This window comes from Enhydra lutris, unplaced genomic scaffold (assembly GCF_002288905.1).
Source record: "Enhydra lutris kenyoni isolate GAN:26980312 unplaced genomic scaffold, ASM228890v2 scaffoldscaffold25, whole genome shotgun sequence".
Lineage (NCBI taxonomy): Eukaryota > Metazoa > Chordata > Mammalia > Carnivora > Mustelidae > Enhydra > Enhydra lutris.
This window is the reverse complement of record NW_019154109.1, coordinates 1,367,803-1,382,220: the sequence shown is the minus strand read 5'-3', so window position 1 is coordinate 1,382,220 and position 14,418 is coordinate 1,367,803. Positions and strand designations below refer to the sequence as shown.

The 14,418-nt window shown below is 34.4% G+C and overlaps 1 protein-coding gene across 1 annotated transcript in view; it reads left to right on the top strand.

Moving 5' to 3' along the window:
* The window catches only part of LOC111151059 (DENN domain containing 1B), a 285,630-nt gene that overhangs the window by 224,339 nt on the left and 46,873 nt on the right, over positions 1–14,418 (top strand). Inside the window, exon 16 of the mRNA XM_022508793.1 lies at positions 11,275–11,365. Coding sequence (XP_022364501.1) covers positions 11,275–11,365 — 91 coding nt within the window. The remainder of the gene's footprint in view (positions 1–11,274; positions 11,366–14,418) is intronic.

Genomic DNA, 14,418 nt, shown 5'->3' with positions numbered 1-14,418 from the left:
TTTAGATAATGGGTTTGGAAGGATTCTCAGAAACAGCTTCTTAAATCCACAGCCCTGACATCACCCTGTTTCTTTAGATAGCAGCTGTATGAAGATTTAAGCTATTGTATCTAGGACTCTTACCTTTATCTCATATTATGCTAACACAATAAAGGAAATTATTTTCTTGTATATATTATTTGTTATTAAGGCCACTGGAAGTAAAGTTTTTTCTGCTCATTTTATTATACACTTTTCCTGGCTAAGGACCATAGCTGAGTTCATTGTGTTGATCCAAGAGCCTAGTCTAGAACTACAAACTTACGAGATCTCCATGAATATAGACCCTTCTTTAGCTGGCAACCAAGATATATATAACATGTAAGGAATTCAAGTATAGATACATACTCAAATTAGAAAATCCTCTTTTACTGTTCTTCCAAAACCCTTTCCTACCTGTCTTAAGATAATACAAATGTGTCTAGAAAAAACTTTTCCATCCAACAAAATGTCCCCAGTGGGGGAAGAGAATGTTTTTAAAAACAAATGGGAATGTGGCTGTAGGAGCCCTCTGAAAAGCACAACATTTAATGAAGCCATTTGTAATTTTCAGAAACATTCATGCATATTGTGCATTCTGTACCACAGTATAGCTGTTTTATTTTAAAATGAAAATATTTGGGGGCACCTGGGTGGCTCAGTGGGTTAAAGCCTCTGCCTTCAGCTCAGGTCATGATCCCAGGGTCCTGGGATCGAGCCCTGCGTCAGGCTCTTTGCTTAGCAGGGAGCTTGCTTCCTCCTCTCTCTCTGCCTGCTTCTCTGCCTACTTGTGATCTCTGTGTGTCAAATAAATAAATAAAATCAAATGTGGGGCACCTGGGTAGCTCAGTGGGTTGAGCCTTTGCCTTCATCTTGGGTCATGATATTAGGGTCCTGGGATCGGGCCCTGCATCAGGCTCTCTGCTCAGTGGGGACCCTGCTTCTCCCTCTCTCTCTGCCTGCCTTTCTGCCTAGCCTACTTGTGATCATGCTGTCAAATAGATAAATAAAATCTTTAAAAGAAAAATGAAATAATAAAATAAATAAAATGAAAATATTTTATTTTTTTAAGATTTTATTTATTTATTTGACAGACAGAGATCGCAAGTAGGCAGAAAGGCAGGCAGAGAGCGGGGGAAGCTGGCTCCCCACCAAGCAGAGAGCCCAATGCAGGGCTCTATCCCAGAACCCTGAGATCACGACCTGAGCTGAAGGCAGAGGCTTAACCCACTGAACCAACCAGGCACCCTAAAATTAAAATATTTTAAACAATTTACTGGTTAGATTACCTTTTTTCTCCCTTCATCTTCAAGTAAAGTTAAGTTTTCAGTTAAATACACTGTATTTATCCTTTGACTTTGAATTCCTGGTCTCACCATCATGTGTCCCTAATTGCATGCCTACCCCATTGTTAATAGCATTGGCTCGGGAATGCTCTGGAATCCAACAGACCTGGGTTTGTATCCTAGCATGCCACTTTCTCAGAGTAGCACACATTGTAAGATGCTTTGTCTCTCTTTGGGCTTTAAATCCTTGCTCAGTTTCTTATACTAATGCAACATCCAAATACGCTGAATATCCCTTCAAATATACCTTTCACAACATAAGGTTTTGTATATTCTGTACCATGAAACCAGTATTAATCTGCTGTCATTCTTCCATAGCTTGCTCAAATGTCAGTCCTATCCAAACCAACCTTCCCCCTTACATCCTCTGTTCCCTTACAGCTTTGTTTATATCTGAGTTTCAGCATTTAGTCTATGTTACTATAATTTACCTCTTTGTTATGTTTTCTTTCACCTATCTAAAGCCTGATTTTCCTCTCATTCACTAGTTCTGTACTCCTTTTTCTGTGCCTATACTATCTTGAAAACATTTTGTTTGCTTATTCACCTTAACAGTTATGTACTGAGCATTTGTTTTTGGTCAGATAATGCTACTTCAAGCACTTGAGACCCAGAGCTATGTAACATGCATTCATGGGAGTTATTTCTAGTGAAGGGAATGGGTTAACAAGCAGCAAATGATTAAGTTCAGAGGGTATGAGTTATTGATTGGATGAGTAATTTTAGACCAGAGGATCAGAAAAGACATTACTGATAATTCAGGTGATACTTAAGCTAAATCTGAGAAGGGAATTAGTTTTGGAAGGAACATCATTTCAAGTAGAGGGAATTGCTACTGCAAAGACCCTAAAGGAGGGAAAGAACTTGGCATTTCCTAGCACTGGAATTAAATCAACTATGGGCAAGAAAGAAATCGTACGAATTTCTACATTATCCTATTAATCTTTTTTTAAAAGAAGCATGATAGTTACTTTATATGGTATGTAATCTATAGCTAAGATAAACACATGCACTAAAGATTCAACAGCTTTGGAGTATTAGGAAACATTTGATATATGAATCATTAGGAGATGGTAATTGTATCAAGCACTGATTTTATAACATGAAAAAATAATAAAAATAAAATGTGACATAGGGGAGATCTGGAGACTTACTGGCAGAAGGAAGGAATCCATAAGGAGAGATAGCTTATCAGGACAAGGAATACATTATTTTTCAGCATCCTTTGCTCACTTACTTCAATTAGTATTTTTTTTTAAATTTTATTTATTTGAGAGAGAGAAAGGTATAGGTATAGGGGGAGGGGTAGAGGGAGATGGAGAAGCAGACTCCCTGCTGAGCAGGGAGCCCCTGGGGCTCAATCCCAGGACCCTGGGATCCTAATATGAGTCCTGATTTGAGTCGAACCCAGGCGTCCTACTTCAATTAGTATTTTAAACAGTGTTTCTCTAAGTGGGCTCTTAAACCATCTGCATCAGATTTATCTAAAAAGCCTATTAAAAATGGATATTCTTGGGGCACCTGGGTGGCTCAGTGGGTTAAAACCTCTGCCTTCGGCTCAGGTCACGATCCCAGGGTCCTGGGATCAAGCCCCGCATCAGGCTCTCTGCTCAGCGGGGAGCCTGCCTCCCCCTCTCTCTCTGCCTGCCTTGCTGCCTACTTGTGATCTCTGTCTGTCAAATAAATAAATAAAATCTTTTTTAAAAAGTGGATATTCTTGAGTCTCACCTTCAAAATTTCTGATTCAAGATACCTGGATTAAAACCCAGGAATCTACATTATTAATGAAATACATAGCAATATACACACTGAAGCTTTGGAAACATTCATCTAAGTATTCTTTATTCATTCTGTCAATTCAACAGTATAATTTGAGTGTCTACTTATGTATGAGGCAGTGTTTTGGATGCTGGGATATATTGGAGAACAAAGCAAAAAAATATCGGATCTTGCAAATCTTTTATTTCTAGTACGAAGGGGACAGATAATAGATAAGTTACGTAGAATGTTCAAAGATGTTAAATACTATAGAAAAGCAAACAGAATGGGAAAGAGGGTTCCCTGGGGGTTAGGAAGGAATATAGTCAGTGTGGATTTCACAGAATATGTGGCATTTAAACAACTTCCTATAGGGTGGTCAAAGATAGAAGCAGAGAGGAAGATTTGGAAGGCTATTGCTATAATTTTGGTGAGAAGTCATAGCATTTAGGAACTGGCTTGTGGAAGATAGGATAATAGCTGGTCAGGTTATGGATCCATTTTGAAGATAAAGTCAGTGGATATTTTTAAAGATTTAGTATAAAGTGTGAGAGAAAGAAAACTCAGAGATGTTTTCATGATTTCTTATCCAAGAATCTGGTAGGATGTAGCTGTCATTCTATTGAAATTGGGAAGAATAGGGGCAAGAAAGATTTTGGTGAGAGGAATTCAGTTTTGAACATGTGAAGTTTGAGACATCTGTTAGACATCCAACTAGGATATTGGTTAACAAATGGATAAATGAGGCAGAGGAGAAAATTAGACTGGAAATAGACATTTGGGAGTCATTAGCATAGGGTTAGGATTTAAAGCCATTAGACTGGAGACAAGTGAGATTATCAGGGGAGTGGTTGTACAGAAAAATGGCAAGAAGCCCAGGAACTGGAAAATAACAGGAGGCAATGGTGGAGGAGGCCAAGAAAGAGTGAGTGACCAGTGAGGCCGGAGAGAGTTCAAAATAATAAAGTATCTTCGCAACCAGGTAGGGAAAGAATACCAAAGAGGAAAGGGGTCAACACTGTCAAAGTCTCGTGACAGGTTAATTAAAATAAAGACCTGAAACTGACTGCTGAATTTAGCGAAGTGGAGACCTGTTGACGTCAGCAAGGGCAAGCTTGCTGAAATAGTGAGGCAGAGATTATGGCTGAAGCATGGGAGAAGAGGAAGTGGAGACCAAAGTCCTGACAGCTCTTTTTTGTCTTACTGTAAAGAGCAGTGCAGAAATGGACATAGCTAGAGAAGTAAAAGGGGTCAAGAGAAGAAATAACATGTGTGCAGGCCAGTGGGAAGATCTAGTAGAGAAAGAAAGGCTATTTGCAGGAAAAAGGAGGGAAAATGGTTGGTGGACTTGGTCTTGGCGAGGAGCACGGTTACTGCATCACAAGGGAGAAAGCACAGGCATGGGAGGAGGAGGAGGTAAAGGGGCTGGATAAATGGGATGCTTAGAATTTGCAGAATTTTTCTTTTAATGACTTCAGGTCTTTTTTTTTCCCGCTTCAGTGAAATTAAGAAGCAAGGTCATCCGCTGAGAAAAAAAAATGGGGAAAGTGGTTGGATATTTAAGAACGGAGAAGATATAGCTGGGAGAGTGAATGGACTAGGAAAAAAAAAGAATTGTTTGGCATCATTCGGAGCACATTAGAGATGGCAGATTATGACTTTAAAGTGAGAGTAGTCCTCATGCTTGGCTGGGTTTTCTCTCTGCACCTGGAGCTTCCTACAGGCCTACTGATAGTATGCTTGCTCCTGTTTCCGGGTGTTATTTATGCTGGTGGCTCCCTTGCCCTGGAATCCTTTCTCCCATAAACTATGTGGCCTTCTTCCTCACGGCTTTCAAGGCTTGACTCAGCTGTCATCTTCTTCATGATATCTGCTCTGAGCACACTGTTTCAAATTGGATGCTCCTTGCCCAAGCTCCCCAGTCTTCCTTATGCAAGTCTCTCCTCTTTTCTAACAATCATCACCTTCTAACACACTACATAATTGATTACATTTTTTTATTTCATGCTTCCACTCCCCTTCTCCCCCCAGATGTTTAAGCATCATCAAGGGCTTTTTGTTGTTGTTGTCATTATTGAACTATAATTGACGTACTAGTTTCAGGTGTACAAGATAGAGATTTGATATTTTTATACATTATGAAATGATTATCACCATGAGTCAAGTCACCATCTGTCATCATACAAAGTTACAGTATTATTGACTGTATCCCCTATGCTGTACCTTACATCCTTGTGACTTATTTGATAACTGGAAGTTTGTACTTAATCCGCTTCACCTGTTTCATCCGTGCTCCCATCACCTTTCCCTCTGGCAATCACCAGTTAGTTATCTGGATCTGGGAGTCTCTTTCTGTTTTGTTTTGTTTGTTCATTTGTTTTGGTTTTTTAGATTCTACATAATAAGTGAAATCTTACGATACTTGTCTTTCTCTAACTTATTTCACTTAGCATAATACCCTCTATGACTATTTAGATATTATAGCAAATGTCCAGATATCATGTGTTTTTTATGGCTGAGAAATAATAGTCCGTTGTGTGTGTAGTGTGTGTGTGTGTGTGTGTGTGTGTACACACACCACATCTTTATCCATTCATCTATCAGTGGACACAAATTGCTGCTATCTTGGGTATTTTAAGTAATGCTGCAGTGAACATAGGGGTACATATATCTTTCTGAATTAGCGTTTTCATTTTCTTTGGATAAATTACCCAAAAGTAAAATTGCTGAATAGTATGGTAGTTCTGTTGTTAATTTTTCGGAGGAAACTCCATACTGTTAGTGGCTGCACCAATTTACATTCCCACCAACAGTGCATGAGGATTTCCTTTTATTCACATCTTTGCCAGTACTTTTTATTTCTTTTCTTTTTTTGATAATAGCTATTTTGACAGTTTTGAGGTGTTATCTCATTGTTTTGATTTGGATTTCCCTGATGATTTGTAATGTTCAACATCTTTACATATGTCTATTGTCTATCTGTATGTCTTCTTCGGAAAAATGTGTGTTCAGGTCCTCTGCCCACTTTTAAATTGGATTTTTTGTTTTTTTATTACTGAGTTATATGAGAACTTTATGTAATTTGGATCTCAACCCTTCATCTGTTACATCATTTGCAAGTATCTCCTCCCATTCAATAGGTTGCCTTTTCATTTTGTTGATGGTTTCCTTCACTGTGCTAAAGCTTCTTAGTTTGTTATAGTCTCATTTGTTTATTTTTGCTTTTGTTGCCCTTGTCTGAGGAGATGTTCAGGTCTATCTCAAGAAACAAAAAAGGTCTCAAATAAACAGTCTTAAGTTTAAAGGAACTAGAAAAGGAACAAAGTTAGTAGAAGGAAGGAAATAATAAAGATCAGAGAGGAAATAAATGAAAATAGAGACTTAAAAAAATAGAAAAATCAATGAAGCTAAGACCTAGTTCTTTGAAAAGATAAATGAAATCAATAAACCTTTAGTTAGATTCATCAAGCAAAAAAGAGAGAGAGCCCACGAAGTCTGGAATATTTGTTCTATTTGTTTCTGTATTTCAGGCATCTAGGAAAGTATCTGGCATATAGTAAACATCTAATTAGATATTTATCGAATGATTGAATTGATTCTTTGATCCGGTGGTCATGAAGTTTAACAGACTTGATTTTGTTGCAAATTATCTAAAGACTGTCTGTTGATATATCCTAGAGGATAGTGTTCTGTTAATGTTTTTTAGGTTATTAGTTCCAATAATAAATCACACTGATTGGGCTTTTTTATACCCTTCAAAATGTTTTCCTGGTCATTATACCATTGCAGTGTAATTTAGTATCCTTACAGTTTTATTTGCCTAGGATTTGTGATGGAATAAAGATAAGTTTATTTCTGTTCTTTCATATACTTAATTCTTTTGGTTGAGCTCTAAACTGACCTACCTCATTCCCATTTATTATAGCAGTTTGTGTTTATATATATAGTGACTCACTGAATGCCTTACATTTAGCAGGTGTCTATAAATATCTGTTGACTTAATTTATTGTACCACTTTAGTGTAGTTTTCACTAACCTGTCAAGGTTTACTGAGCATTGATAAGAAGGAATATTTAAATTAGACTACTTTTTTTTTTTTTGAGCCCAAAGCATTATATAGAAAGGAAATTTTAAGGATCTGTTATAAATTAATACCTTTTAAAAGTACTTTTTTTTACAGTATTAACATTTTTTTCTTTAAATTGCTGAAGATTTCTACTCATTAAATATGTATTTTTTCTCTAGCTCTCAAGCCTTTATTAGATATCTTACATTTGTGCAGGAAGAATTTCTTATAGGAGGTAAATTTTGAAACATGTTCATTTTTCCTCCAGGCGGAAAAAGGAGTTGGGGAGTCTCGATTTGTTTTTTGTGTTGCTCCACCGCCTCTGCTGCTTTGCTTCAGTAATAAGACCGTTGTGTTAGCACAAAAAACGGCACTCCATCTTCCTACTTCCCCAGCTTGATAAAGAATTGCACCACTAACTTTTTTTCCTCAGAACAATGTTTTTTTATGAGCTCTTTTTAAAAAAGTCAAAATCTTTAAAAATCGTTTAAGACTCATACAGTTTAATTATTGTCATCCTCAGAGTTTTGATGGATTAATTACAATTAAATATTTATATAACATATGTCCACACCACTGAAGGCATTTAGAACACTGATTAATAGCATAACTTATTTTGGATTTTTAGAGTAAATGCCAGAAGTGCACTGACTGGTGAGGAATTAAGGAACTGAGAAACATACAATTTCTCTCTTAGAGCAAAGATGCATAATCTGCTGGGCCATATATTTAAGTTTATTCTGTGAATCAGAACATATTCTTTATATTTTTTTCGAAAAAAGCTTAACTCTAAGTCTATTCTTTACATTTTATTGTATTTTTAAAACATATATATCTTATTTGAAAATTGATATGGTGAATGTTTGTTTTTAGTTAACGGTATTGCTTACTGAAGTCCATTTAAAACAACAGATAATTTCTTTAAATGGATTTAATTTCCTATTAAGATGATTATTTAGGGGCGCCTGGGTGGCTCAGTGGGTTAAGTCTCTGCCTTCAGCTCGGGTCATGATCTCGGAGTCCTGGGATGCAGCCCTGCATCAGGCTTTCTGCTCAGCAGGGAGCCTGCTTCCCGCTCTCTGTCTCCCTGCCTCTCTGCCTACTTGTGATCTCTCTCTCTATCAAATAAATAAATAAGATCTTTAAAAAAAAAAAGATAGTTATTTGAAGATAAAAACATTTTGAAAAACCTTAGCAATAACTGTCAAAAAGAGTAGCAGGAAGTAGCTTTACTGCTTAAAAACATTTCTCTTGTAACCTGTCACACTACTTTAAGATTGTGTTGTAAGGATTAACAAAATGCAATTCTTGCAATTGGAATAATATTAATAATCTTGATAATTATATATATCCTTATATGAATGACTTATTTATAATTTATAATAAAATTATAGACTCCATGCTATAGAATTATGTCTATGATTTTTTTTTGAAATTTCCAATTATGTTATTTATGTTTTGGTGTGATTATTTAGCATAGGTCCAGGTTTAAATTTTGACTTTTGGAATGAAAAGCAAAATATTGAGATTTATGTAAAAAGCATCATCTTAATTCACACTCTTAAATTCTTTTAAAAATCTACTTGCACCTTAATATTTTATTATATCTATCTGTTATATCTATAGCACTTTCATTGTTATTGTTACTTGTTACTTGCAATTCCAAATTAATTCTTCTAAAACTTACATCTTCCAATTACCTAAAGATGTGTGTTTACTAAATTAGGTGGGTAATCAACTGAAAGGTTACAGCCCATTTTAGTTATAGCTTTTCCTACAGATAATATTTTTTAGTTCAAAATTACTTCTATGCAAAATAGCTAAAATGGTCTTTTTTACTTACTATGAAATCCTCCAGAGTTACTAGAATGGAGTGACCATGACCCAACTCCACTTGGAAAAAAAAGAAAAAAAGGTGTTACTAGTTACTGAATCAAAACTAGAAAAAGAAATTTAGAAAACTGTTACCTTAAGCATGTTTTTCTCCATTAATGCCTCTTCTCAGCTTATCCCTGGGTATCTATATTTGTGTGTATGTATATAGAATATGTTTGTGTGTGTGTGTGTGCACAAAATCCATCTTTTATTTTAAGAACAAACATTTGCATTAAGTATGCATGCGGATTAATGTCTGATTGTCACTGACAGAATTGTTTGTAAAGTCAGTTGATAACATGAGGCATTTTATAAGTGATTAATTTTTATTGGTTCAATTCACTAGTTGAGTAACACAAAGTAGTTACTCATGCTCAAAAATGCATAATCAGTAAATAGTTTGGGGATTTATCTCCTTTTAGATGTTGAACTATTCCACTCAAACTAAAATGGATGGATTATTTCTAGTAAACATAAAAATGAAAACCTTTTAAAAAGTCTTGTAGTCTTAATCTTTTAAAGCAAATTAAGTCCTTTAAAAGGATGTCTTAGTTTGCTTCATTTGTCAGTAATATATTGCTTTAAATTTATCATTTTACTTCACCTTTTTTCTTCAAAATGATACTTAGTCCATCAAATTAGATCACTTTAGTTTGATTTATACTGCTGTGTTGAAAATATATGAAAGTGAAATCTTGCAAGCATTTTAAACCACTTTATTTTCAAATTAACCATTTATCATATGTAGGGAAGATGCCAAGATTGTTATTACCTTTTATCTCAAGATACAATGAAATGAATAATTACGTACACATGCCTTTCACATTGTTTCAGTATACGGGAGTCTTTCAGCAAACATTCATTTCAAACTATATGTGAGGCTTTTGCCAGGTATTCAAGATACATACATGAGAAAGACAGTGATCCTACACTCAGGAAATCCATAAATTGACAGAGATCGAATAGGTGATGGTCGTGGGAAAAGGTGGACTTTAGTATTTAACATTTATTCTCTGCCTGCAATCTAGGTACTTCATATTGTTTCAATTAACCCTCACAAAACACCATAAGATATTTATTATTTTTCCCATTTTATAGAAGGGGAAGCAGACTCTCACAGACAGCAAGTTGCCCAGGATCATAAAGCTAATAAGTAGCAGCGATGTGATTTCATTCTCCAAACTCCTGTTCATATTTGCTTATATTATTGGAAACTTTTTTATTCCATTATATCCATAATGAGGATATAAAATTGGGTTATCTGTGGTCCCTACCCTCAAAAAGTTTTAATTTTTATGAGAGCAACTCACACTCTTAAAGAAAAAAAAAAAAAAGCCAGTACTATACATCTTTTAGGCTACATCTGTTTAAATCCTTCTAACATTTTGGTTCAAAATTATTCTATGATAATATAAGGTAGTTAAACCATATTTTGAACAGGACTGTGTTGATTTCATTTGTTTCTTTCTTAATTTTGTAAGAGATTTCTGTCTCAGAGTCTTAAAAAACTGATGTAACTTACTGCCATTAAATAATTTTTAAAATGCTACCTGAGGAATACTGTATTGCTCTATAGAACTTCTCTAAATTAGTTTTGTTCATTTAAATAGAAAACTTTTTTTTAGAACTATGACAGAGTGAGAATTGTTTAAAAGTCAAGCTATTTTAATTTGGCTAAATTTAAATTTTCCAGAGTAAAAAAATTATGGCCAGGATTAATTCCATCATGAAAGTGAACATTTTGTATTAATCTCCAAATCTTCAGGTTTATCTTTCAAACATCATTTAAGTCTTTCTTATATTACCCTTTGTCTCTTATGCAAGGGACCTTAAAGATACTTTACCTTCATTATGGATGGAGAAACCTGAAAACATTTATAACATTTTTTATAATCCAAAAGATACAAATTTCAGATAGCACAGATAGACAAAATAGAAAGTAGCCAAGTGCCAGTAAATTGTACATTATTTTTCTTGTTAATGAAGTCACAGTCTGTACCATACATTTCTGATTTAACTAAAGTGCTATTATTTTACTGGGCTATTTTAATTGTTTGAGTTTTCTTGACATGTATCTGTATATGTGTGTATATACATATATATGTGTAATTTATATTTATATAAGTATCTGATATTAATATTTTTTCTGTAAGTAAAATTAATTTTATGAAGGAAGTGAAAATTAACATATTTGACACTTTTTAATTTCAGTTTATTGATGGTCGACTGGCAAAACTAAATTCAGGAAGGGGTTTTTCTGATGTATTTGAAGAGGAAATCACTTCTGGTGGCTTTTGTGGAGGTAAAGACTAGTTCCAGTGTGATTATCCATTTTCTGAGTAACAATTGTTTTGATTTTTACACTCGTATCTGATATAATCTACTTCATAAGGAACGATTTTCTTTTAAACATAAAATGTCTTAGATATATTTTTTGATCTTATAAGAGCTATGGTGTTAACTTATTTTATTATTCAAGGTGTTAAGATGGTCTCATGAATTGGTAGCTGTTTGCTTGAATAATCACTTAATATTAGTAGAAATAAATGTCACAGAAATACATTTAGCTTGTATCTTCCTGTCTTTCATCCTGACTAGTGTTGTCTGCTAAAAATAACCCACAGTGATGTCTACTACTAAGTAAGATTTAAAGAACTAAGATTATAGTTGAAATATTTGATAATATAATCTAAAAAAAGATTTGAATACCACAGTGCTTTTACATTTTAAGTAAGTGTATTGTTATAGTAGTCTTTGCCTTTTGTTTTTTTTTGCTTTGCAGAACATTGCAGCATGAGGAAAAGACTTTTCAGTTTACCATCCCATGTGCTTACACTTGTCACTGTAAAAAGTGCTCACTAAAAAAATGGAAGGCGTCGTATTATTTTGTATGTGTGAAACATAAGCTAGGTGATATCTCATTTTTATTTAATATAATGCACTTTAATATAATTAAACAAATACAGTGTTTCATATATAAGTATTCAAACAACATTACGATTACCTAGACAGTTAATGACTTATGAACTGGTACTTGTACATGATTGCTTCAGTATATAGTCCTGACTCTGGCAGAGAATTTTGCTTGAGTCCTTGAAATGTCACATTCATTCATTCAGCTGGTGTTGTGCTAAGTGTTTACGTATATAGTAGGCACTGTTCCAGGTACAGGGTGAACTAAACAAACAAAACAAAAATCTCTGGTATGTTCGTTTTCACCATGTATAATAGTAACTTTTTATCTGTAGGTTTAATTTAGGGAAGAGATGTCTTTAGTGTGTGTTTGAATAAATAGTTGCTAGAAAAGATAAATAAAACATGAAAAGACAAATAGTAATAAGTATGCATCTACAATTTTCCCCAAATTTAATTTTATTCTTAAATAAGATGTATTTTTGCACCATCGAAATATAAAAACCATTGAGAAAATTTGTTCATTAAAAGAGGTAGCAATGAACCGAGCATTTATGGACCTTCATCTGACATAAGTATAGCATTTCACTGAAAGCATTTAGCTTTGGGAAAAACTTAGTTTACTTGACTCAGCGAATAAGCCAAGCTCCTTGCTTTCCTCAGCTCATGGGTAAAAATTTAGCTTCAATGGAACTTTTGTGTTAAAATAAGGCTTTTTTACTTTTCAACTCAGACAAGCAAAATATTGTCAGCTCATGGACAAATTGCTTGAGGCATCCATTCAGTATTTATATAACTGCTGTCTCATTATTTTTATGACCCGTGGGGCTAGTATCATATATGGAATTGAAGATGACATCTTGTGACAGTAATGGGGTAGAACTGTGATCGTTTTGTAGAGTCGAATTCTGTAGTCTTAACCATTGGTCCAGATACCTCTGTTCTAGAATACAGGATAGGTGGGTGGCTTTTCTGGTGGGAGAGGGGTTGCTGAAATCTTTCATTAAAGGTCTCATGATTTAAAAAGAATGGAATATTGATCACCAGTTGGCATCTGACTTAGAGACGGCTACATTTGCAGTACAACTTCATGCCAACCACTTCGCTGTTCTTTCTTAAAATGCAAAAAGTTTTGAATGCTTATCTTAATTTGGTGGTGGCGGGAGCAATAGTGAATGAAAGGGAAAACATAGTTCAACAAGTATTAATTTCAGTATGTACAGCAAGAAAGTATATTACAAATTATGTCTGGCTATCAAGTGTTATTTTTTAATCATTGTATTTTAGGTTATTATTTTAGAGATATATAGAGATTATTCTTAGAAGAATATAAAGCACAATTTATTAGGATTTTAAATAAAAATATGAATATAATAAAAATTAGTAATGTTCTTATAAATGATATATAAAAGAACATTATACATTTGTCATTTAAACTATATTTATAAAGAAAGATGTCTGTATCGTGATATGAAACTATTTTTCAAAAAAGTAAACTATTATAACTCATTTCTCTCATAGTTACAGTAAGAATAATTATAATTGTTCTTACTGATATTAATATGTGACAGAATCTCTTATAAGAGCCTACAAATTTTATCTCATTTAATCCTCAGAGCCCCTGAGGTATTTTGATTACCCATCCCCGTTTTTATAAGGGCACTTATCTCAACAATTTGCTCAAGGTCACACAGCTAGTAGTGTTAGAGTCTGAACTGTCATGTATCTGCCTGCGTTCAAAGCTCTTGCTTTAATAACTATAATATATTGCTTTCTTATGATAAGAAATCTTCTTAATTAGAAGACATTCAGTAAACAAGAGCACTGCCCAAGCCTTCTCTACTCCGAGTGGATAAAAGTAAAATTCCTGTCTTGTGATTATCCGGTGAAGATTTTTCTACTAAGCCCCAAGAAAGATCACCATAAGAAAAATCAACATTCACTAAAGCTAAGCAAAAATAATTAGGAAATTTTGAAGAAGCATCTAATTTCTCCCCTTTCTGTGCCATTGCAGTAACAGTTTATGTATCCTGTTTGTTGCCAGTATGCACGGTGATGATAAAATGAATATGAGCACGGTGGAACTTCGTAATTGTTGTGGCTCTGATAAGAATATACAAAGCAGGACAGTCATACATAGAAAATCTAGATTCACACTGAATCTAGAACTATGGCTAAAGACTGTGAATGCATACAGATTTCCAAAAACTGATTTCTGTCCTGTGAATTCCTGTGCTCAGGACTGTTAAAGGAATCCCTGTTACTCCTGATGTTTTCATGAGACCTTTGTAGAATGTTCAGCCTTATCAGAGAAGTAATATCAGGAAGTATGTAAAAGGAAGAATATCTATAGAGGCTAAAAGGTAATAGAAGTGGACGTAAGTAGGACAAAGGGTACAATTAGATAAATAAAAATATTGGTCTGTGAACAAGCAGCCAAGG